This window comes from Talpa europaea (assembly GCF_964194135.1).
Source record: "Talpa europaea genome assembly, chromosome: 7".
Lineage (NCBI taxonomy): Eukaryota > Metazoa > Chordata > Mammalia > Eulipotyphla > Talpidae > Talpa > Talpa europaea.
Genome location: NC_140074.1, coordinates 63,290,096 through 63,313,688, shown reverse-complemented (window position 1 = coordinate 63,313,688; position 23,593 = coordinate 63,290,096). Strand labels below are relative to the sequence as shown.

The following is a 23,593-nucleotide window of genomic DNA, read 5'->3' as shown; positions in this document are numbered from 1 at the left end:
ACCTGCCTAGGCAGCCGCGCCTGAGCACCACTGTTCCATTAAACCATTTACTGGAGGCTCGGATGTGTGATTTTATGGGGATGAGCATAAAATGAGGGGCCAGAAATTACATGTAGCTTCACTTCAGGAGGAAAAAAATGAGCTAGAAGACAGATCCTTTTGGCCTGCCTGTTCTGTGTTGATTTGAAAAGTAAACCTGGTCACAGTTTGAAATGACGTTAGCTGCAGCCAGCAGCCCTCAGGAATTAGGCCACAAATTGAGGCTTCTAACTTAGCAGCCAAGAGCTGCTGCTGCCCTTATCACCTGGCAGGCCTGTCCAGGTGCTGACCTTTCCTCCTGACCAGGAAATACTTAGTTAAAGCACTTTATGTAGAACATTCACACTGAGTTTACCAATCTCGACAGTGTCGTAACAACATACTAGCCTCTCACCAAAAAGCTGCCTAACACTCAGTGGACATGACAGAAAACATTAAGCTAGAATTTTTGGTGAGGTAAAGGCAAATTGCACAAAGCAGGCGGCAGAGGTGGGTTTGGTATATGCCCACAGATCTCAGCAACCTGGGCGCTGCTGACTTCACGACCACAGACACCCCCTGACTGGCCTAGTCTCTACTCCGATGACATGTGACAAGCCAAAGAAAAACATTGAAGAACTTCACAAAGAAAAATGCACCTTTTTTTCATTTTACACAAAGACAATTTCCAATCTACTGCATTCTAGTGTCAGAAACAAGTTTGGGGTGCCGGGGAGCAATCCCCCCTCCCATAGCTTCCCAAGGCATAAAGACAAGGATGCTGGCCTGCTCATGCTGCCATGGATGCACAGAGGCACAGAGTTAAATGGCCAGGTATGAACCAGGAACCATAAAACAGGTGTCCTCATCACAAGCAGGTGCAGGCCACGCTCACAGGTACAGACCACTGAACATTAAGAACTTCACACAGAGATGCATCCCCCTCCTTCTAAGCTGAGACAAGTCAGTGCCCATGGAGGTCAATTTCAGAGCCGCCAAGTAGCCAAAGAGAGCAAGAGCTTCTGCTCAGGCGGATCTAGGTTCTCTCCCGCAATAGGCAACTCCACTGTCCCGTAATGTAAACTGTCATGAGATGGCAGAATGTCTGCCAGGGGCTGTCTTGACCCTGGGTCTTGAATCTTCATAGTGTTCCATTCGGTTCCTTCACAACATGGAGGTATGCTTTTTTTGCTGAGAGATGATTATAGCCTTATAGACTCCATGAAGGAATAAATACTAGTTGAAAATAACTGTCAGACAAAGGAAGGGGAAGGGAGGAAAAAAATACACAAAGGAGAGATGTTTCTGTGGTTGTTTTCCAAGTGCACTGCCTCTGGCACAGCAGGGACATTCCGGTGTGGGGTGCTGTACCCCATGTAGTAGGTAGAAGAGTCTCTGTCCCAAGAAGAAACTTACTTGGCCTCTTGCTTCTCCTGCAACAGTGGAATAATAGACTCCCACGCCATGAGGCACTGAAATGACAACACACACACACGTGTCAGCATCAAGTTGCAGATTTCAGGGTCAACTTCTTGATTCTGCCCCATCTCACCCTTTCACCATCCATCCCGCTGGGTCACCTCTACTGAACCAAGCCTATGTGGATGATGTTAAAGGAGAGGCAACAGATATGGGTTTTGAGTATATCACCCCATCCTAACTGCAGTCGGCAGTGTCTCTACACATTGTCCATCAAGTTCATGAGCTAGTCTGTAGAAATTCACTCAAAGAAATTATTCCTTTCAAAGATCAGAAAAGACAGCAGTTGTGGGCCCTTGATGAGGCCCAAGGTTCCCAGCCAGGATAGAGACGCGGCTCCAAGGCAGGTGGTGCTGGGTGCGGGTGACATTCAGAGCGGGTAAGTCCAGCCCCCGACCCAGAGAGGCGGCTTAAACCCACTCTCCTTCAGCAACCTTGGCTTTGCTTGTTTGGGCCCCTCCTGGATTTCCCAAAGTGAAAATGGAGGAAGGGAACCCCATATTGTTGAGTTTTATTATGTTCCAAGAACTGTAATTCATTTTACATTTGCTATCACTAGTCTTCCTCGCACCTTTATGAAGCAGAGTAATTATTTACAGATGGGGGAAATGAGACACAGAGAGGTTAAATAACTTGCTTGAGATGTAGGCAGGCAGAGGCGGAGGTTGAGGTTCCACAATTGATGTTCTTTCCACTATGCCAACCCCCTTTCATTTCAGAACCTTATGAAAGGCCATGAGCTCGGAAGACTCTGCCTTCTCCTCTGAGAACACCTGCTTAGCAGACACGACCCTCACTTTAAGCAGCCCTGGCCTCATGGGAGGGACAGGAGAGCCACACAGTCCTCTCCTAGAAGCAGCCCAGGTATGGACAGGAGTTCTACTAAGTCAATGGGGAGGAGGTGGGAGAAGAGCAGCGTCCTCAGGCTAAGCGGACACAGGAGTGGAGAAGTCACTCCCCAGCTCCTACTTGGGGACTCTGAGGTCAGAGAAGCAGTGGGACTTGGACCCCAGCCCACAGAAGGAAAGTGAGCCAGCACAGGATGCATATCATCGCAGGTCTTGCTCTCTCCCTAGCTGTCAAATGAGAGGTACCGATCTGGAAAAGTCCTTCTATGTCAGCCATAGGGAACTCAGGACACAGCAGTTTTCTTTCTGGTCCTCAAATGCTCAAGCTTTTTCCTACCTCAGGCTCCTCACATATGTTGCCCCCGTTGCCTGGAATACCTGTTCCCTAAGTCTCTGACACTGGGGATGCAGATTAAGTGTTATTTCTTCACATTGACCTTTCCTGCTGCTCCACCTGCACACCTGCGTCCCTCACCTGAATTATGCCCCCTGGTACCTTCTACCCCCGCTTCCCATCCTCCTGGAGAGCACTGAGCTCACTCTGAAGGGGTGGGATTCCCAGATGAACAGGTGTGTTCCACTAAAGGGATCCCGTGCACACAGCAAGTGCATAAGAGGAGTTCTTTAACGCCTGCAGCTGCCCAGGTAAGGCCCCAAGGCAGTGACCTACCCACAATGAACATGAATACATGGCTCGGGTTTGAGTCTTGGGACAGGGGACATTGGGGTTAGTCACCAAGAGGAGTGAGGAACACATCCGACCAAGTGTACACCTTGCCTGGCTACACACTGAGGAGGCCGCTGAAGAGCGGAGGGAGGGCAATGAGATCAGAGAAGATAGCAGCATTTATGGAGTGTCCGCCACAGGCCAGTGTGCGCCAGGCACTCAGGTATACGCTGCTTCACTGTGTCTGCACAACAGCAGGGAAGGATCACTCCCATTGGGAGGACACTGAAGCTCCAGATGTGAACTTCATGGACAGTGCACTTAAGCCTGTGGAGACATGACGCCTTTAGTTGAGATGGGGCAGCTGCATTCAGAGAGGCCTTGCCTGGTGGGGGAAGCTGGCATGACCTTTCCACCTTGGCACAGTCAGGACTGCTGAGGACACAGTCCCTGCCCTCTGCGCTGCTGGTGGTGGGGGAATCTTTAGACTGGACCGGTAGACACAAGTCCTGTGAGTTCAGTCACTCACAAGCTGGGTAACCTTGCACAGAGTTTTAAAACCTTGCTGAGCTGCTTCCACATCATGAAACCCCCCTGGACAGTGTTCTGGTGAGGGTTAAAGGTGGTGGTCTCTGCACAGCATCCACCAGGGCCAGCCAGACACACCACAGAGGCTCCATCAAAATGGCACCGTGAAAAGAACTCTGTCACCTTCTCTCCCCTTCTACAACAGTCCTTTCTAAGGCCTGGCAAATGAGGGCCAGGCCATGACTGCCTCCTCTACTCTCCTCTAAATGAAGATGTGGCCATACTGGCCCCTGAACAGCAGCCAGAACTACCAAAGACCCCAAAAAAGATGAATCCTTCTAGCTGGATAAAGACATGTTTCCAGGGATGTGCAGGGAATTGCTGAATGAAGCTTGTCTAACCTGACCTGGAAGTCTACAGGTTACCTGTTGAGTTGTGATCAGGCTGATCATCTGAGACTTAATCCTTTAAGGAATATTAGGATTCATTAGCAGATCTGATCTGGAGCTGTGTATTCTAGGAGCAAACCTTGACTGAGGAGAGACTGAGCTATGGCGTGAAGAGCGGTACATGTGCGTGTACTTTCACCTCAGGATGCTTAAAGCCCATAAATCAAGGTGATTCATGCTTAAAGCTGTTTTCAATAGTTTTCCTTTGCAATCCTACATACCTGTATTTTAGGTATTTACAAACAATACTTTAAAATCTATTTTTTTAAAAAACAAATCATACTTTGATCAGGGGCCCTCAGGTTTCACCAGATGTCCAGAGGGATCCACGGTGCAAGGAAGGGAAAGGCCCCGTATGTCGGTTCACAAGGCAGCTTAGAGAGGGCCCAAAGCCTCCGTGACCGCAGCACCTCTGGCTGCAGGCCTGGCGGACTCTGGCAGCAGCTCACCACTGGGACCCACAGGCACAGAAAACTGCTGCTTTGGTCAGCAATGTGCATGTGAAACCCCCATGGGCACCTGGAAGGCTTCTGCTTCCAAACTCAGCACACCTTCTACATGGCAGGGCAAGGACACAGAGGAGCTGCTAAGACTAAACATAAAACAAGGGTGGCTATGGCCTGGCGGAGCCCCACTTCTAGATTCCTGGCAGGTCTTGCTTAAGGTCTAGCTATTAGAAATGCTTCCTAGATGGGAGGGCTGTGGCCCCAACAGCAGGCTCATTACCTTCTCATAATACTGGATGTTCTTGTCTGCCATCCCCATCAGCAGCTGCCGGAAGTCCTGCCTCTTGTTGTTCTGCCACCGCTCCATGTCAGCCTTCAGATCGGCGTTGAAACACTCCATCCGGTCCTGACATTTCTCAACATCTGCAGGCACCTGGAAAGTGGACACACAAATGGGTGCTTTGTACATGGAACTATATCTCATTTCTTGATGCCTCTCCTCACATTGGTAAAAGGCCAAAGGACTCATTAAATGCCGTAAACACACTCTCTCCTCTGGAGGCATTTACTTGAAGGCAGTTTTAGGATTTCAAGTCTAAAAAGGAATTCAGAAAAAGGCTATCCTGACCCAAACCTTCAAACTAACCCCAGTACAACAGAAACTCATGGGGAAATAGGCCCAGAATACAAACAGGAAGAAAAAACACTCCCATTCAGAGTTATATACCTTTCAGGGGTATAGCTCAGTGACAGAGCATTTGACTGCAGAGTTATATACCTTTGGTTCCTTTTTAAGTCCATCTATACACAAAAATGTGTATGTGCTTCACCTTCTTCTGGTTAGTACTATCCACCTTATAAGACTGTTTTTAGATTAAATGATATAAGATGCACAAAGCATTTGGTACGTAGCATATATTAAGTACTCAACAAATATTTCTTCGTTCTTACCAACATGAATACTATAAATTGTTAATCAAGAATCATTTGCATAATAAGAATATTTTGAGTTTTAGTCTATGTCTTATATAAAAAGATTCTTTTCATTTTCCAAATATAAGCTATTATAAAATATGTTTCCAAATATAAATTATTTCTAAACTATATTCTTTTGAGCTTTATGCTACATTTTACCCATGTAACCACACCCTAAGATTTTCACCAGAGATCAAAGATGAGTCAACACCAATTTCTATTGGCATTGAGAGCATCCTGGGCACCATGGAATCAGGGTGATGCATGTAACACCAGAAGGACAATCTGCTGGAGCCAGACTGACAGATTTGGCAACCAGTTGTACATGAGAAGTAAGATACAGTATGATGGAGAAGAGCTGCAAGTTTCTAGTCTGGGCACCCAGGGTACCAACAGTCCCCCAGGGCTCAAGGAAAAGACAGGTCCACAGACCAGACAGGGGGTAGCTGCAGCTGAGCAGAGGTGAGACCTCCTTCCACATGGCAGGGTTGAAATATCTCAACAACAAAACCAACCACCCCATTTTAAAATGAGCAAAGGCCTTGAATACACAGTTCTCTAAAGAAGACAAATGGGTAAACACACATGGAAAGCTGCCCCATGTCACTAATCGCTAGGGAAATGCAAACCAAAACCACAGTGACAAACTACTCCACCCCCGTCGGGATGGAAACTACCCCAAGTCAGGGAATAACAGGCGTCTATGAGAAGGTGGGAAAATTGGAGACCTTGTACACGCTGGTAAGAATGTAAAATGGCACAACTATGGAAAATGGTATGGTAGTTTCTCAAAAAATTAAAAACTGAATTACCAAAGGATTCAGAAAATCTGCTTCTGGGTATATACCCAGAATTGAAAACAGAGTTTCAAAGAGATATTTGTACATCCATGCTTATAGCAGTATTATTCACAATAGACAAAAGGTGGAAGCAACTTAATGTGTCCCTCCATAGGTGATAATGGATAAACCAAACGTGGTATACACATACAATGGAATATTATGAAGCCCTTAAAAGGAAGGAAATTCTGACACATGCTTAACATGAATGAACCTTGCTATTATGCTGAGTAAAATTTGTAAAATTTGTCCAGTTACAACAGGACAAATACAGTATGGCTCTCTATATATGAGTAGTCAAATTTATGAAAACAGAAAGTAGTGTGGCAGTTACTAGGCGCCAAAGAAAGGAGGAAATAGAGTTCCTGTGTCATGGGGACAGAGTTTCAGTTCTGCAAGATGAAAAGAGCTTTAGAGATTGGTTGCACAATAATGTGAATTTACTTAACACTAAATTGTAGACTTAGAAAGGATTCAGATGTTAAATTATGTGTATTTTGCCATGATTTCATTTTTTTAAAGATTTATTTATTTATGAATACAAGAGCTGGGGTACAGGCCAGAAACGCAGGGAGTGAGAGGATTCACCAGAGACAGAGTGGGGAACAGAACAGGCGGACTGACTGAAATACACTGCTGAGGGGAGCAGCAGGCGAGGCAGGAGAGGTCTGCTGCACCATGTGGGTTCTCCCTGGCCGGCCGTGGATCAAACTCGTGCTGCAGAGGTTGCAGATTGCTTCATAGTGTGGTGCTTAACCCCTTGTGGCCACAAGGGAGGCCCCATTTTTTTAATTATCTAGAGAATGAAGGAGGGGCTGAGGTAGGGAGGGTTGCAGGGTAGAAGTCATGGAGAGATCTAGGTTTATAGAGTCAGAGAAGGAATCAGCACAGCTCACCTCAAAAAATGGGGACAGAACAGAAAGAGAACCAAGAGAGCAGAGCCAAAGAGCCACAGAGGTGTGGGGGGTTAGAAGAGAGATGAGGGGCAAAGCTTAAAAAGACAAGAATAAGAGGAATTAGGGTGAAGTGCCTGAAGTGACCCAGTTACTGGAGCTGCCCGGCTGTGTGAAGAGGAGGGCAGCTGCCACTCAGGCTCATTCTTTTCACTTTTGTTTCTTTTTGGAACCGATTCACTGACCAGCAACATCCAGTGTCCCTTCTTATCTCCATGTTTCAGTTTTCTCTCTGAGGTACTGTGCGAGTTACGCTACCATGTATCTGAAGGACGTGGAGGTGGCAATGTCCAATGCTAACGGTTGGGGGCCGCTTATCACAAGACACCAAGAAAAAAAAAATCACCAGATAAGACTTCAGAAGACAAAAAACTTCTAAATAGAAAATAAGACTGCATTTTTTACATTGGCTCCCCTATCTCTCACCAGAATATCCAGGATAAAATATGGGTTGTTGGAACTGGAGGGTAATGTGGGAGGAGACTAAGCATTTTGTGTACTGGGGAGCAGGGTGATAATGTAATTCACTGATAATTTAATTCATTTAAAAATGTACCACTGAGCCCTTTTCATGTGCTGGTCCTACAATATAAATTTCTGCCTCAGTTCCCTTCTTGGAGTTAGGCTAGAAATGGCAGGTTATCAGCTCCTAGGGTGACAGTAGGTTTATGAAGCCCCCAGTGACTGTGTAAGGCAGACACGATCCCAATACTTAGGGGAGAAAGGGTTCATGAACCACTTTTGTGGTTGATGGTGGATGTGACCTCTGCCTCATGAGTCTGGTTTTCTCCCCCCAGCTCAGATGATGGCTGCTGTGGAGAAATTTGGGAAACACCAGGAAAATATCGGTCCTCACTTATCACAAGTACCTGCAAATAACAGAAGCCCTTGCTTAACTGGAAGGTCTGAAAAACTCCATGATAAGGAGTCTTCCATCCACTTCTGCCCTTTAGAACTCAGTTCCTGCTATTCACTAAATCTTCTCCATTCCAGAATGTTGGTCATTCTGGTGGCACTGGGCTTTCAAGGGTTCACAGACTTCTTCAAGAGTTTTGTCCAAGTGACCCACCATCTTTGTCCCCTCCCCACTGCTCAAATGAGAAGCCACAGCCCAGGAGAGCCCCTCTCTGCTCCACCCACATTCACTGCACATACCTTCTCACTCCACAGCAACACCACAAGCTTCAGACAGCTTTTTCACCTGACACTGTACCTGGTAGAAGGCCGCCAGGTTCAGAACCTAAAACAGCCTCCCTCTTTTTACCTTTTTAAGATAACTGGAAGATTTTTATAAAGCTTTCTCTCTTGACATCCCTTCTTTGTTCATTCTTATTTTTAACTACTAACACTTGAATATATTACCATTGAAAAGAGTCAAACAGAGAAGAGAACAAAACATGGATGTTCCTCTAGGATCAGATTCTAGGATTTACATAGGCTGTGAGCCTGACAGATGCAGCATTAGGTCATCAGCCCCTACCACGTGCCTGTCATCTCTCTAATTGCAAAATTAAAATGAGGAAAACCAAGATTACATAAGCCAAAGCTCCCTTTGCCTGAGGAAAAATTACCTCAGGGTCTGCTGAGCTTCTGCAATTTAAAGCAAAACTTTCAGTTCCAGGATCTGAACAATGCCCCTCAGCTCAGGGACCTCATCAGCGTTTACCCTCAGCACATGCTAAGAAGCAGCAGACTCAGCCATGGAGCTCACCTCCTTGTCCTGAGGAGTCCCCTCCATCATAAAATTCAGAGCAAAGCTCATGGAGATTCATGAGGCTTCTTTGATACCACTCCATGGCTTCACAAACTCAATTTGGCCTCGCTTTTCAGAGCAACCTGCTAAGTATCACCTCAAAATAGACTCCTCAGATTTGTTAACATGACCAATTCCAGAATTTTCTTGTGAAAAACCCGCCTTCCAGCAGCAATCTACTGCTTCCCACACTCGGTAATGGACCTATGGCCATCTTGCTCCCGCTGTAAGTTATGGACAACAGGAAACTGGGTGAGTCCTTGGAGTAGAATCAGCCCTGACCCACTTCCTGATACCTAGTGTTCATCTCACCAGCAGCTGTTCTGGAAAGTAGGTCTCAAAACTACATGAGACAAAGAAAGCATAGCAAAACCTTCAGGACCCATGTCCTAGAGAGGTGTCCACCTGCTAACGGCAGGCTACCAGGCAGGATGGGCATTTGGCAGGAGTGGGAAGGCAGGGGCCATCTGGAAACAAGTGTGGCAAGAAAAAAAACTTTAAATAGACAAAATAAAAGCCCTAAGTGACAACAAACCCAGAAAGCAAAGTTCTCAGCATTCCTACTCAAGGCGATTAGAGATAGTGCAGGAAGTAGGGGCTCCACACAGTGTGTGTTACCACATCAGACATTTTACATCCTCACAACCATCACCCGCAGGAATCCCACAAAGGTTAATGAGCAAATCAGTCCATGCTGGGATTTGATCTGATTGTAAATCTTGTGCTTTCTACTAGACCACAGCCACTTAGACAGGCGGCCTCCTCTGCCCACTAACGTGGCTGCTGCCACCAATGCAAAACTGGTGCCACCATTTCTGCTGCCCATACTGTTCAATCACACTCACTGGCACAGCACTGTCATGCTTGGTTGTGAAATATCACAACTGCCAAACAAGTAGCAAAATTGATTCTGGCCTGGCATGGTGTCCCACCAGAAAGAGGAAAGGTGAAGACTGCCTCCCATGGTGGGCTGAGGAGTGTGGGCGTGTTTGAAACCTACAAGTCAGTCTCACTGGCTGGAGAGAACTCTAGCAGCCAAGAGCTAAGGAATGCTACGTGGAACTGAGAACGGCAGTTGCAGGAAGATTTCCTGGGAAGAAGAGGAGAGTCACCCAGACCAACAACGAGGGCAGAGCATGAGGTGGGAAGCCCCAAGTTCAGCTGCATGAAAAGTGGGAGCCAGAAACAGCTGTCCCCTTTGCTCTGTCTGTTCCAAGGAGGATGCAGGGTTCCCTCAAGATTTAACTTGGCCTGTTATTCATCACCTCAGCTCCTGTCATTGGAAAGGAACTGTCCTGTACGGTGCTGAATGACATTAAAATGACAAAAGTGGCCTCTGAGAAAGCTTATATTCAATGCTGAGCAGGTATGATGCTGACAGAATTATTAAGAGACACCTTTTAAATACAGGATCCTCAGCTTCCAGACTAGGCCAGCGGCATAACCTGCTATATTATCTCTCCTTCCCAACCCAGCCAGGAAAAGTGACTTCTATATTTATATTTGGGAGATATATTGTCAGAATGAAATTTTGAAATATATAAACAGTATTCAAGGCCATTCCTTTAAATGAGACTAAGACATGAGCTAGGCAGATGCATCATGATCTAGAATATCACAGGAGCCAGCTACAGCAGGCACCCTGCTCTCTGGCCACATCCCAGCTGCAGATACTGGGTGAGTGACAGGAATCCTAACCCTCATAGCTTCACGTTCCCTAGGATGCAAACAGACTTCCCTTTCTGGTGTAGATCCCTATGGGTGACACAAGAAGCAATGCAACACACATGTATTTATGAAATGCTCACAGTGCCCTGCATGCCGGATGACAGCACTGCTGTCCACAGGGCCGGGCAGCTGATGGCGGCCACTTTGTGCCTTGTATCCTCACCCATGAATGGGGAAGGAACAGTGCCTTCCTCTGGGCCTGCGCGGTGATCCTGTGAAGCCACTGACATAAAAGAGCACTCAAGAGAGTCGCAATGTGATGCTTCTGAGCTTGGGCTGTGAATTCCCAAAGCTGGTTCCTTCCTGGGTCAATCCCTGCTCAGTGGCAGCCAGAGTCCCAGCACAGGAAGACAGTGCTTCTGACGTCAAGCTCTTTCCATGAAAGTGGGGCCCCTATTTTTTATTGTTTTAATAACATCCCCTACTTACCTCTTTTTCTAAATAAATACACCTTCCAGTTACAAACAAAAAGGAGTGGAGTAGCTTAATGGGAACTGTGGGGCGTAAGCCTGATGCTGCCCCTTGTATCATGAGCTCAGGACCTCGGGTTGCCCATCTCTCAAATGGGAATAAGAACAGCACCTAGGGGGCCGTTGTTCAGACTAAATGAGATAATATAAAGTGCTTATTAGCACACCATGAGCACTCACACACTGGCTATTAACATGACTTCTTTTTTGAGTCCTGGCTGGGGGAAAAGAAGAGCAACAAATGGAGTAACCAACACAACCGACGCATTTTAACAACTATGATCCCCAACTTGGACCCAGAGTGCCGGGGCTGGATGCAGCAAAACCAAGCTCCACCAGCGCTTCTCAGACTTTGTTAGGAAGGACGACCTTCTGCTGGCGTCCCCAGTCCAACCGGCCAGAGCGCAGTTTGCCCACGTGCTACCTGCCACACATGACAGCGCTCATCCTGGGTGGCTGACAGGGGTCATGCTGCCGTGAAGGACCTCAAGTGTCAGCCCTTCCCTCATCACAGCTCAGGTGTAGCTTGTGGACAGTCTAAGCCACACGTTGATAACACCGCTCTAGGCTGCTCTCTCCTCTCCACAACGTGCTTTTTTATGGAGAAAGGAACCACCGGCAGCGTTTCCAGGAAATTGCCAAAAACTCATTTCCAAGTACATATATCTGGAATGCTCTGGAGACATAAAAGGAAGCAAAAAGGAGAACCGTGACAGCACAGGCTGGGGGCACTGGGCAGGGTATTTGAGTGCATCAAGGTCCCAGAAGCGCCCCTGACCTTGGGCCGGTCTTCCTTTCTCAGAACCACAGCTTCCAGTTTGGCTTCGTACTCTGCTTGCACTTGGTCCCTCTTCTTCAACACGCTCTGTGGGGGCAGAAAGGAGAAGCAGGTAGTAGCACAGATTTCACAAAGAGGCCTCCAAGTCCTTACCACATCCTCCCCAAATAGGAGCACACCCAGGTCCAGCCATGTGCTCCCACATCAGCCAGGCAGAAGCAGGCATGAGGGAGGGAGGAGGGAGCGAGAACCACGCTGGGAGCCTGAGCTTCTAGACCAGTAACAGCCGGATGCTGAAAGTCACAGAATCCCAGGGAAGAGCAACTGGGAGTGGCTGTCCACAGCCACGCTGGTCAGAGGCCTCTCGACTGCCCCCAGAACAGAGAACTGGGCTGTGTCCAGCTTGGAGGTAAAATGCAAGTGTTCTCTGAACCATTAACAGAAAAGTCTAGGTCATCAGAGTTCTTGACTGTTTAATTCACTGACCCTGATCTCTGGGGGACTGACTGGACCAGGTTATCGAAGAACTAAGAGGGTGGGCCCCTACCTTCAGGGTCAGGTGAAGGACAGTACAGACACTGTACAAGGCTGCTGAGGAGTTATATACAAGCCTGGAATCCCAGGATGTGTGCAGTGAGCCCGCAAGAGTGGGTGGTGAGTGGGCCCACAGGGCAGCAGCCCCGGACAGGGCAATGGGGAAGCAAGCCAGGACCCCAGGATGGAAAATGTAAGGAGACAAATACAAGATCAGTACCTGGGTGTGAGGGTCTCCCTAAATTTGTGCCCTGGGTAGCTCCGCTGCCTCACCCAGTCCCAGTTCTGCCACTAAGACCTCAGTTAGGGACCCTCCCTGCTTGCACAGGGGTGAAAGTCTCAATGCTGTCAGGCTATCACCAGCCACTGTGGCATGAGTTCGATCCCTGGCCAGGAAGCTGACCCACATGTCACAGCAGACGTCCCCTGTCCTGCCCGCTGCTTCCCTCAGCAGTGTATTTCAGTAGATCTACCTGTTCTGCTGCTTACTGTCTCTGATGAACCCTCTTACCCCCCGCAACTCTGGCCTACACCACAGTTCTTGTATGCATAAATAAAAATAAATCTTAAAAAAAACCTCCATTAGAACACCTATGTCAGACAAGGGTTTTTTTTTTCTTTTTCTTTTTCTTTTTTCTTTTAGTAGAATCACAAATGGCAAATCAAGAGTAAAGAGAATTTTCTTTCCCACTAACTCAGAAGTCACAAATTGCAAGTTTCTAATCTCACACTTTGCCCACTGGGACCTTCCAGAATGAGGAGTGGGGGCAACAAGAAGCCATTCGTGAGCTAAGCAGGGCCATCTTGTGTCTCTGACAATGTGTTAAAAAGGTGCCGGAAAACAGGAAACTGACACCCACCACCTAACAGGCTATGTCAACAGGGGAATATCAAATCCTCCCCTGAGGAATTTATTTCAAGAAGTGTTTCGCCATGAGAAGAATATGAGGTAAAACTGGCAATAGCTATTTTTCATTGTTTGCCACTCACTTTTCTCCTAAGTGCATGGAAGTTCCCTGCCCACACTCACACCCTGTGAGTAGGGAGGTTTACAGTGCTGTTCCCAGAACTTTCTGCTTGACGATCTAGGAGCTGCAGTGACACAGCAGCCACTGGCCCCACTGACTCCTAACCTAGTGAACTGTGAACTTTTTTTTTTTAAGATGTATTTATACAAGAGCTGGGGTGTAGGCCAGAGGGGCGGGGATGAGAGGATTCACCAGAGACAGAGTGGGGACCAGAATAGGCGGATCCACTGAAACACACTGCTGAGGGGAGCAGTGGGCAAGACAGGAGAGGTCTGCTGTACCATGTTGGTAGCTCCCTGGCTGGGGATTGAACTCATGCTGCAGTTGCTGCTAATAGCTTCACAGTGCTGAGACTTAACCCCTTGCACCACCAGGGAGGCCCTGAACTGTGAACTTCTGAAATGTGGCTGGTAAGACTGAGGAAGCGGGTTTAAATTTTTACTTAATTTATTAGAGTATGCGGGATTGCCCTAGGATGTGCTGGAGTGGCAGATTGATTATTCTGAATTAAGAAACAGCCAGCGAATGCTTCCAAACAGCAGGAATTTTCTGAACCTCCTCTCTACTCCCCCTGGAAGCAGGAAGTAATTCCACATGTTGGGAACCCTCTCTATAGAGATAAAGAGACACACTTGCTCTCAGAGACAAGAGGAGAAGTTGTGTAAACATGCTGCCTAACTCACTAAATTAGTTATCCAAAACAAAATTTCAAGAATTTCTGTAGCTTCTCTGTCTCCACAGATTTATTACTTCTTTGTCTAAAATCTTTACAAACTGGTCATTCAGAAGGTATGGTCATAATGGCACCTTCAGGGTATATGAAATTTAATTTTGTATTTTTCTTCTGTTAATCTGCCTTATATTGACTTAATTATTTTCCTGTTATGAGGATGCAGAAAGGTAGGAGGAGGAGGTTCATTTCCACGCCAACAAATTTCAACTTAAATAATCACATATGGCTGGTTATTATTTCTATAAATTCAAAGAAAACAACCAGGGATCCTGTCTGGATTTCATAGAGACCAGGAAATAATCTAAATCTACTGGTCTGGTACCAACTGTAGTAAAAATCATATTCTCCATCCAAGAGAAATAAACACATGATGCTGATTATGGAGACCAAGTGTGGCTCCCCAAGGAACAGGTGGCAGCAGAGAAGGCCCACTGGCATCCTTACTGCCTCATATTCTCTTCAGAGGACACCCCACACCTCACCGGGAAAAGCACAGATACCTACACTAGAAGAATGAGTCACTCCAGGGATATACCATCTGTAGTGAGAATGCCATAACCAAAGCTAGATCTACTCTTAAAACAGTAGTATTCAATCAGCAGAATGTGGGGCTTCCTGCCTGCCATTCTGCTCCAAGTCCTCTGCTGAGGTTGCGAGGCCTTGAGGTCAGGAGGGACAGTGAAAAATATGTCAGCTCCACAGCTCAGACAGCCCAAATGCATGTCTTGTCCCTACCCCAAAGTCACTGTGGGAGTCCTAGGTTCAGCCACATTGCCTGCCCCAGTTACCTGGGCCTTCTCTGGCTCAGAAGTAGGGTTTCTGTCTCCTCAGTCACTGCCGTCCAACCTCACCTGCAGTGACCAGCATGCCACCTTCTTGTGCAGGCTCACAAGAGGGTTTGTGCCAAGACCCCAGCCACACTAGACAGCAGAGAAGTGGCAGGGACCCCACAGGAGGGCAAGGGTGTGGCTCAAATTCTACAGACTGAGGTCCGGTAATGCAGGGATCTGGTTGAGGACACTGCTGATTAACAGCTCAGCAGTGACCAGACAGGCCCTTCCTGCTGTGCTGCAGGAGAGCTTGTGCTTCCCAATCCGAGTGTTGTCCAACCACATTCAACATCGGGAAACAGGTTTTGAATCGAGATAAACTAAGACTGCCACCCTTGTTGAGAGCACCTTCGCACACCACTGGTGAGGTTTGAAAGGACTGGCCTCCCTCCCCAAACAACACAGGCTATGTTGATGAAACTGGTCAAACCAGCCCATGGCCTTGGGCCTGAGCCTGCAATGGCATGAAAGGCAACAGCCCCGAGTTGGTAGCAACAGAAAGGTTCCTCCATCTCTGAGGAACAGCAAGAGATAGTCACCATCTGAGCTTCTCACTAAACTTTACTGGGACTGTGATTCTAGGGGGTACCATAAACCAAAAAGCCAAGTGCACGGAGACATTTTGAGTCCCTCTGCCCCTCCTCTGCACAGCCAGCCTCACCCACTTTCTGCTTTAATGAGTCTTCATTCATCTGTCCAGGTGTGAGGATCCAGCAGAGACAACACACACACCACTTCACGACCTTACATTTGAGAGGGACAGCAAACAACACACGAGGAAAATACACTAATGTATAGCATGTGAGAGAGGTAGTGTTAGGTGTTAAGGAGAAAACACAAAACAGCAAAGAGGGTTTTAAGTGGTGAGGGTTTGGGGGATGGTAGAATTACATACGGCATGGCCAGGAGAGACCTGGATGAGTTGGTGACTCCTAATCAGAGACATGGGATCCATTTCTCTCACCTGCTGTATCTTAAAATGCAAAGCATTTCGCCCCTATTTTGAAACAGTCCTAGTCAACAGTCCTAGCAACTTGACCACACTTTCTTTTCAAATGTAGAAAGGGTAAATGACGCTGCTTTTTAAATAAACAAATTGCGAGGAAAATAAATAGCTGGGGAGGGATTTTAAAAGTTTAAGGAACATCAACCAATGTGTATATTTTATTTGGATCCCAACTTGGAAAGAAACCCATAAAAATGGTGTTTGAGAAAACTGGAAAATTGGAGAAAATGGGATATTTGAAGGAATATTGCAAAAAAAAATTTACATATGACATGGTTTTTTTTTTTAAAAGAATGCTTGTATTTTAGAGACATGTACTAAATATTTTTGTAAGGAATGATATGATGTGTAAGATTTACTTTGAAATAATGAGGCACTGGGGGTGGGGAGTGGGTGGGAGCGGAGCCGGAACAGGATGGCTAAGAGTGGGGAGCTGTGGGAGCTGGCTCGTGGGTGCTGGGGGACTGTCCTTTCCCTCTACTTTTAGATTTGCTTGAATTTTTCCATAATAAAAAGTTAAGCCATGGAAACATTAATATCTGTCATCCAAAAAGTTTACAACAAACGAGTAACAACCATTAAACTAGCATGACAAAAGCATCTGGAAATCGGTCACAGATACATTTTGTGGTTTGGCTCTCAACAGCCACACTGGATTTTTTCCCAAGAAAGTGCCACAACGGTCATAGTCATCGGGAAAGCTCCACATCCCCGCTGCACCCCAGAGTGCAGGCGCACCTCTGCCCCTGGCAAGACTGTGGCTATCAAGCTTGGAGGAAGAGGAGGAAAAGGTAGTCCCAGAATAGCCCTGACAGAAAAGATCAGCAGTGACCAAAAAGCCTCCTCAGGTCTGGAAGGCTTTATGCTTCAAATCTTTTTGTGAAGAGGGACACTACGATGCAGGGTTGGGGAAGTGTGTGGGTGCAGCAGACACGGCTCAGACACACTGAAGAGTGGCTCGTGGCCTGGTACGCCCGGGGCTGACAACCAAGCGACCCAACAGGAATTTGCAGAGAATAATGAGCACTCAGTAATAAAGAGCAAATGAGAATAAAAATAAAAATGCAACAGTTCTGTTTCCTTTTGGGACAGGGGATGGCCCTCGAGGAGGGCATTTTCTCACAAGCAGGAAAATGGGTCTAACTTAGTCCTGGTAACATAATTTGTAGTTAAATGGTTGGGTTGAGGTTGTCCCTTTCGACACTCATTCTACTGACACGGGCCCACCTATGAGTTAAATGGTTTAGGGCAATGTGGTAATAATGAAACCATGCGTTGTCCCCTAATTTTAAAAGAAATTTGTCACAGGAATTTTGGAAAATAAAGATGAACATAGAGAAGGGAGAGAAATACATCCTGCTTGTGAGGAAATGCTCTCCTAGGGGGCCATCCCCTTCCCCAAAAGGCTACAGAACTGTTGCATTATTTTTTTTTAAAGATTTATTTATTTATGCACACAAGAGCTGGGGTACAGACCAGAGGTGCGGAGGGTGAGAGGATTCACCAGAGACAGAGTGGGGAGCAGAACAGGTGAATCTACTGAAATACATTTCTGGGGGGAGCAGAAGGCAAGACAGGAGAGGTCTGCTGCGCCTTGTGGGTTCTAGCTCCCTGGCCGAGGATCAAACTCATGCTGCAGAGCCTGTGGATAGCTTCACAGTGCTGTGCTTAACCCCTTGCACCTCCAGGGAGGCCTATGTTTTTATTCTTATTCTCATTTGCTCTTTATTACTGAAAGCTCATTATTCTGTGCAAATTCCTTTTAGGCTCACAAGCAGCATATCGTGTCTTCATGCCTGGTTGTCACTCTTAAATAACTTCAGTGATGCTTCTCTTTCTCAGGGTTTCTCCGTGGCTGGATGGAATTGACCCCGCACTACAGATGCTACAGAGAGCTTCACAGCGCAGCACTCAACCCACTGCACCACCGGGGAGGCCCTCTCTGAGAATTTTTAAAAATTTTTGTTTGATGGTGGTGACATCATCTCTTCTCTTGTTAAAGCTATCCATGTTCCCGCCCTCCCCCGCCCTGGAAATTTTCTTCTCCCTCAAGGATGTTTCACACATTATGCTTGAAAGTTTTTACATGATAGTCATAATAGAGCTTCCCTCAGTCTTGGGTGACCCCTGTCTGCCCACTCACCCGGGAGAGACACTAAAAATCCAATTAAAAGGTCTCTGCACACCAAGAGCTTTTGACATTCTCTACAGGGACTCTGCGGGGTCTTCCCTCAACATCAGCAAACCTCTTCTCTTGGTCTATTCAGCTTTTCTAGAAAAGGCTTTTTCAATCTGTGCATTGAAGATAAGAAGCTGAGAGCCAAGCAGGGGAAGATGACTAAGAATTTCAACATTCAATAACCTTTTACTCAACATGCTGTTGTTAGGACTTTAGCCCCCTCTCTCAGCCACCCCTGGTGTCCCTCTGTCCTCTGTTTTACCCCCTCGAGAGACTATACTTCCAGCTCCTCCAGAGAGGGAGTGGCCCCTATGGTGAGGAGAGGACAGAATCAGAAGCTACACTGCTTCTTCTTTTTTTTTTTTTTATAAATGATTTTTTTTTTTTAAGATTTATTTATTTATTTATACAAGCACTGGGTACAGTCAGAAGCACAAGCACTGGGTACAGTCAGAAGCGCGGGAGGGTGAGAGAATTCACCAGAGCCAGAGCGGGGAGCAGAGCAGGCAGAGGGACCGAAGTACACTGCTGAGGGGAGCAGCGGGCGGCAGGAGAGGTCTGCGCACCATGTGGGACCCTCCTCCGGTGGCCGGGGAGCAGCCGGGGATTGAACCGGCGCTGCAAAGGCTGCGGGCAGCTTCTCAACCCAGCGCTCAACCGCTGCGCCACCGGGGAGGCCCTACACTGCTTCTTAAACAGATTTCTGAATAATCCATCTCTCCCTCAGTGTCAGAGGTACCTGGTGCAGGTAAAACGTAAACCTTATGAAGATTTCCATGGTGTAAATCAGGGGCTCTTTAGTTTCTTCCCATCATCACCTATAAGGCAGCATTTTACAGTGACCTAAGTCCCTCATTATCTCTTCATTTGCCTTCTGTCCCCAAATTAGACTGCAATTGTTTCCCCTCCTGTTGTTGTCTTTTATTTTTTTAAAAATCGTTGTAGTGTTTCTTTGCTGCAGACTCATGTAAAGGAAGAAGTTGAAATATGTAGTTAGTCTATCACCACTGGGGATCTCACAGTTTAAACTGTTCCACCCTCTATCTTTAAAGATATTTGATTTCATCGTGTATATTTCCAGACCCTGCTTCTTCATATTTTCAAGAAATTAGGTCCTCAACAGACAATCATTTTTGTTTAGAAAGGTACAGACCCCCTCCTTCTCTCAATTCAATGTTCCAGAAAACCTTCAGTTTCTGAAAGAGGGGAATTGTCCACCCCACGCATAAACTAGTAACTTCCCCACAGTCTGACTCATCAGCCCCACCTTGTGGATCCTGAGGGGAAAAGCAGAACACCATAGGATGAAATAGTGGACATTTGAATAGGGCTTTCCCAGACAATGTTCAAAGTATCTCTGCTCAAAGATAAACTCAGGGGCCTCCCTGGTGGTGCAGTGGTTGAGCACTAGGTTGCGAAGTGCCCGCAGCCTCTGCAGCATAGATTCAATACCCGGCTGCCAGGTGAGGGTCCCACATGGTGCACAGACCTCTCCTGCCGCCCGCTGCTCCCCTCAGCAGTGTACTTCGTCGGTCTGCCTGTTCTGTTCCCCGCTCTGGCTCTGGTGAATTCTCTCACCCTCCTGCGCTTCTGACTGTACCCAGTGCTTGTATAAATAAATAAATAAATGTTTTTTAAAAAAAGATAAACTCAGTCTTTAAACCCACACTTCCACATCCACATGTCACATGTCTTGGTTTGGCTGTAATATGCAGTATTCCAAAGGTACTGCCAGAAATATGGTAAGGATTCTAAGATGTCCCTTCCAGCTCTATCCTAATTACTTTTTATACACTTGTTATCTACAGGATGTAAAATCCCACATATGGACTCATGTACAGATAACCACAGGGTGTTTAACTTAAGTCCTGGGCCTGTGGGTAACTTGGGAACCCCACAAGGCATTGTTCACTCTCTCCCCACAGCAACCTTGGAAAACACATCCTCAGCCTCTTTCTAGTACAAGCTGTCCTCACTGTTCGCTGCTCCATCTGCTCCATGTGGCCTGATAAAAACCTTACATTTTCCATGCTTTCTCTCTACCTTCCAATGGAACAGAATGTACCCAGTCAGGATGTGTTTAAAGACAATTTGAGACAGAACCCTGCAAAAAGCAGGAACTGATCCTGCTTGGCCAACAGTAAAGGCACAGATACAAGGTCTTTAGCACTGCACCATGAAAACAGAGAAAATACCACAAGGCTCTGTTTCTTTACTTGTAAAATGAGCAAGTCAGATAAGATGATCCCAAAGACCTTTTCCAACTAAGAGAGGAACCCCAATCTTAGCCCCATTAGTAGATGTTCTATCTCCTTGAATTTTCAGAGAACCGCTTCCAAACCATTTTTTCACTTAATTCACAAACTTGGTTCACCATATGTTCCATTTCTATGTCACAACATCAGCCTATACATTTGAATCTGCCCACATAGGAAGAAGGAAATTTTTACTGCACCCTATTAATTTTCAATAATGATTATAACAAAGTGTTAAATGCATAAGGAGTCAGCTTACCTTCATGCAGTCAGAATATAAAATATATTCCCTGAGCACAGGTAGAAAGTCTTCCGTCATGTCGTCTGTCAGCTCTTCCAAGGCTGTAGAGCAATTGCCGATGCAAGCCGACACGCCCTCCAGGGGTTCCGCCAGCTCGCCCTCTAACGCACTCCACGTGGAGTACACAGGCCCATATTCTCTCAGCTCCACAAGGTACTCTAAAAGAAGAGAAGCCAATAAAGGCCTATCTGGGTAGCAATCTCTGGTATTACTGAGAACCCACCAAAGCCAGGAGCGCCTGACAGCAAGGTATGTTTCCTTGACCATTACTCACCTGAGCCTGCCCTTTTAAATGTGCTCAGTTTTTAACATAACTTTTCTTTCATCTCTAAGTGCTGGTATCACAGCAAACATCATAACAGTCATCAATTGATTGTACCCAACAGTGAGAATTCCATGCTTCTGATTAATGGGGACTCCAGAGCCTTTTGGGGAAACATAGAGGACCTACATCCATGAAGCATCTTCAGAAATCACCCCTTACTGATACACACAGAAAAGCAGTATCATAGCAGGCAACATGGGCAGAGTTTCATACAGGTTCAGGGGGCTATTTTTAAGAGGAAAAAAATCACTCATAATGGAATTTTAGGAAATATTTTGATACAAACGTGACCTTACATAAACAGATTCACTCAGGGGTCGTCCCCCATGCAGGGTCCCATCCAAATTTATTCCATGTGCTCCGTAAGTGTGGCTGAGGCTATCTCCAATGCCAACAGTGGGTAAAGGAGAGGTAAGGCCCAGGAACAAGAAAAAAATACTGATTTATGTTTCTTCACAAAGAAAATCTGGGCCATCACAAGGATTCTTGCTGTTATAATGGAATGTTGTCATTTGTTAGCAGTCAGTGAAGGGCACTTACTGGAGAATTCTTTCAAGGTGTTGCACATCACCTGCCAGCCACCATGATCATTCACATTGTTCTGGTTGTCTAGGCCACATATGTGTAAGAAAACAAAAAGCCCCAATGTTTCGGGAAATAGCAAAACAGGTGGCCACAACCAGGAATAATAAAGGCCTCAGTGACTTTCCAGGTCAGGGAGAGTGGGGGGGACAGAGGAGTCAAATTCAAGTCTGAAGGCTCCTTGGGATCATAAGTTGATCAAATACAGGTCACCGTGCTGTCCTTGTGAACCATTTTTCTGTCAGAAAAGATAACTATGATGGTTTTTTAAGTTGTCATTCCTATGAATGAAAGACTGTTGAGTCAATGTCTACTTTTCATGCTAAATTTAAGAGAAATAAAAGTAGAGAAATCTAGACGCTCAAAAGTAGTTGCTTGCCATGGGGAAAGCAAGCACAAGGTTGAGAGGAGAGCAAAGAATGGAGTGCAAAATTATATTCTGGGCACTGCCTCTTTTCCCCTCCTCTTATGCATTGGGTTTATAAAGAAAGTAGCCCCAGTTCTGTCATTCCAGCATTTCTACAGGTGGATTCTGCTCGCACGCAGGAATGCCATTCTGCAAATGTGGTCCTTGCACTGATGAAGATCTGGACAAAGGGCTCACCTATTTCTTCTTTGATGATCCGCTGAGCTATTCGGTCAATGGTTCCCAGTTTGAGTGCAAATGTATCTAAGTATTCACCGATGGCTGCAAACTCAAGAGGCCGACTCCTCAACTTGTATCCTCCAGTGACGTGCTTGACTGACTCGCCCACTCTGGTCAGCAGTGCCATCCCTTGCTTCTTGTAGGCATTCAGGTCCTAAGGATGACACGTAAACAAACAAACCTCAAGGGCGCAGTCATTCCCAAGGTCAAGATAAAATAGGACAATGCCTTCAAGTGGTTTCTTTATGGAAATGGAAGACTCTGAAAACACGGAAGTGAGTTAAGAGACCTAACCCTATTATATATACACGAGAGAATCCCTATTGCCATCATATCCAGCAGCCTCACCTGCCATATGTTTCTTTTAACAGAGTTGGATTTGTTCTAAGCAGGTTTACTCTTTATTTTTTATTTTATTTTATTTTTTTTTCCTAGCCTGCAGTTCCAGCCCAGAGGGGAGCAGCACCCACCGCTGGGGCAGACCGGGCGAGCAGGGGAGCGCGTTCCCGCATCGCCATTTTGCAGCAGGGACCTTTCTTGCTGGAGACTGTGTGAACCCAGCAGAAGGCTCACCTAGGAGACAGAGGTTAAGCTGGGAGGCTTGCCCACACCGGGCACCTTCTAGCCTGCAGTTCCAGCCCAGAGGGGAGCAGCACCCACCGCTGGGGCAGACCGGGCGAGCAGGGGAGCGCGTTCCCGCATCGCCATTTTGCAGCAGGGACCTTTCTTGCTGGAGACTGTGTGAACCCAGCAGAAGGCTCACCGAGGAGACAGAGGTAAGCTGGGAGGCTTGCCCATGCTGGGCACCTTCTAGCCTGCAGTTCCAGCAGAGAAGGGAGCAGCACCCACCGCTGGGGCAGACCGGGCGTGCAGGGGAGCGCATCCCCGGCACCGGCATTTTGCAGCATGGACCTTTCTTGCTGGAGACTGTGTGAACCCAGCAGAAGGCTCACCGAGGAGACAGAGGTAAGCTGGGAGGCTTGCCCACGCCGGGCACCTTCTAGCCTGCAGTTCCAGCCCAGAGGAGAGCAGCACCCACCGCTGGGGCAGACCGGGCGGGCGTGCAGGGGAGCACGTCCCCTGCACCGGCATTTTGCAGCAGGGACCTTTCTTGCTGGAGACTGTGTGAACCCAGCAGAAGTTCCCCAGAGGAGCCAGTGGTGAGCTGGGAAGGTCGCCCAAGATGCCGGCCAGTACCAGCAACACAGTGTCACAAGGAATACGGCAAATTAGAAAACAGGCA

At 46.9% G+C, this 23,593-nt stretch overlaps 1 protein-coding gene across 1 annotated transcript in view; it reads right to left on the bottom strand.

Annotated features, from left to right (window-relative positions):
- Nucleotides 1-1,430: 1,430 nt before the first annotated feature.
- SNX30 (sorting nexin family member 30) overlaps nucleotides 1,431-23,593 on the bottom strand; it is a gene marked incomplete at both ends in the record, with an annotated part of 80,553 nt that continues 58,390 nt past the window's right edge. The window contains 5 exons of the mRNA XM_084237502.1: nucleotides 1,431-1,490; nucleotides 4,716-4,868; nucleotides 11,932-12,018; nucleotides 20,756-20,955; nucleotides 22,309-22,504. Of these exons, the coding sequence (XP_084093628.1) occupies nucleotides 1,431-1,490; nucleotides 4,716-4,868; nucleotides 11,932-12,018; nucleotides 20,756-20,955; nucleotides 22,309-22,504 (696 nt within the window). The remainder of the gene's footprint in view (nucleotides 1,491-4,715; nucleotides 4,869-11,931; nucleotides 12,019-20,755; nucleotides 20,956-22,308; nucleotides 22,505-23,593) is intronic.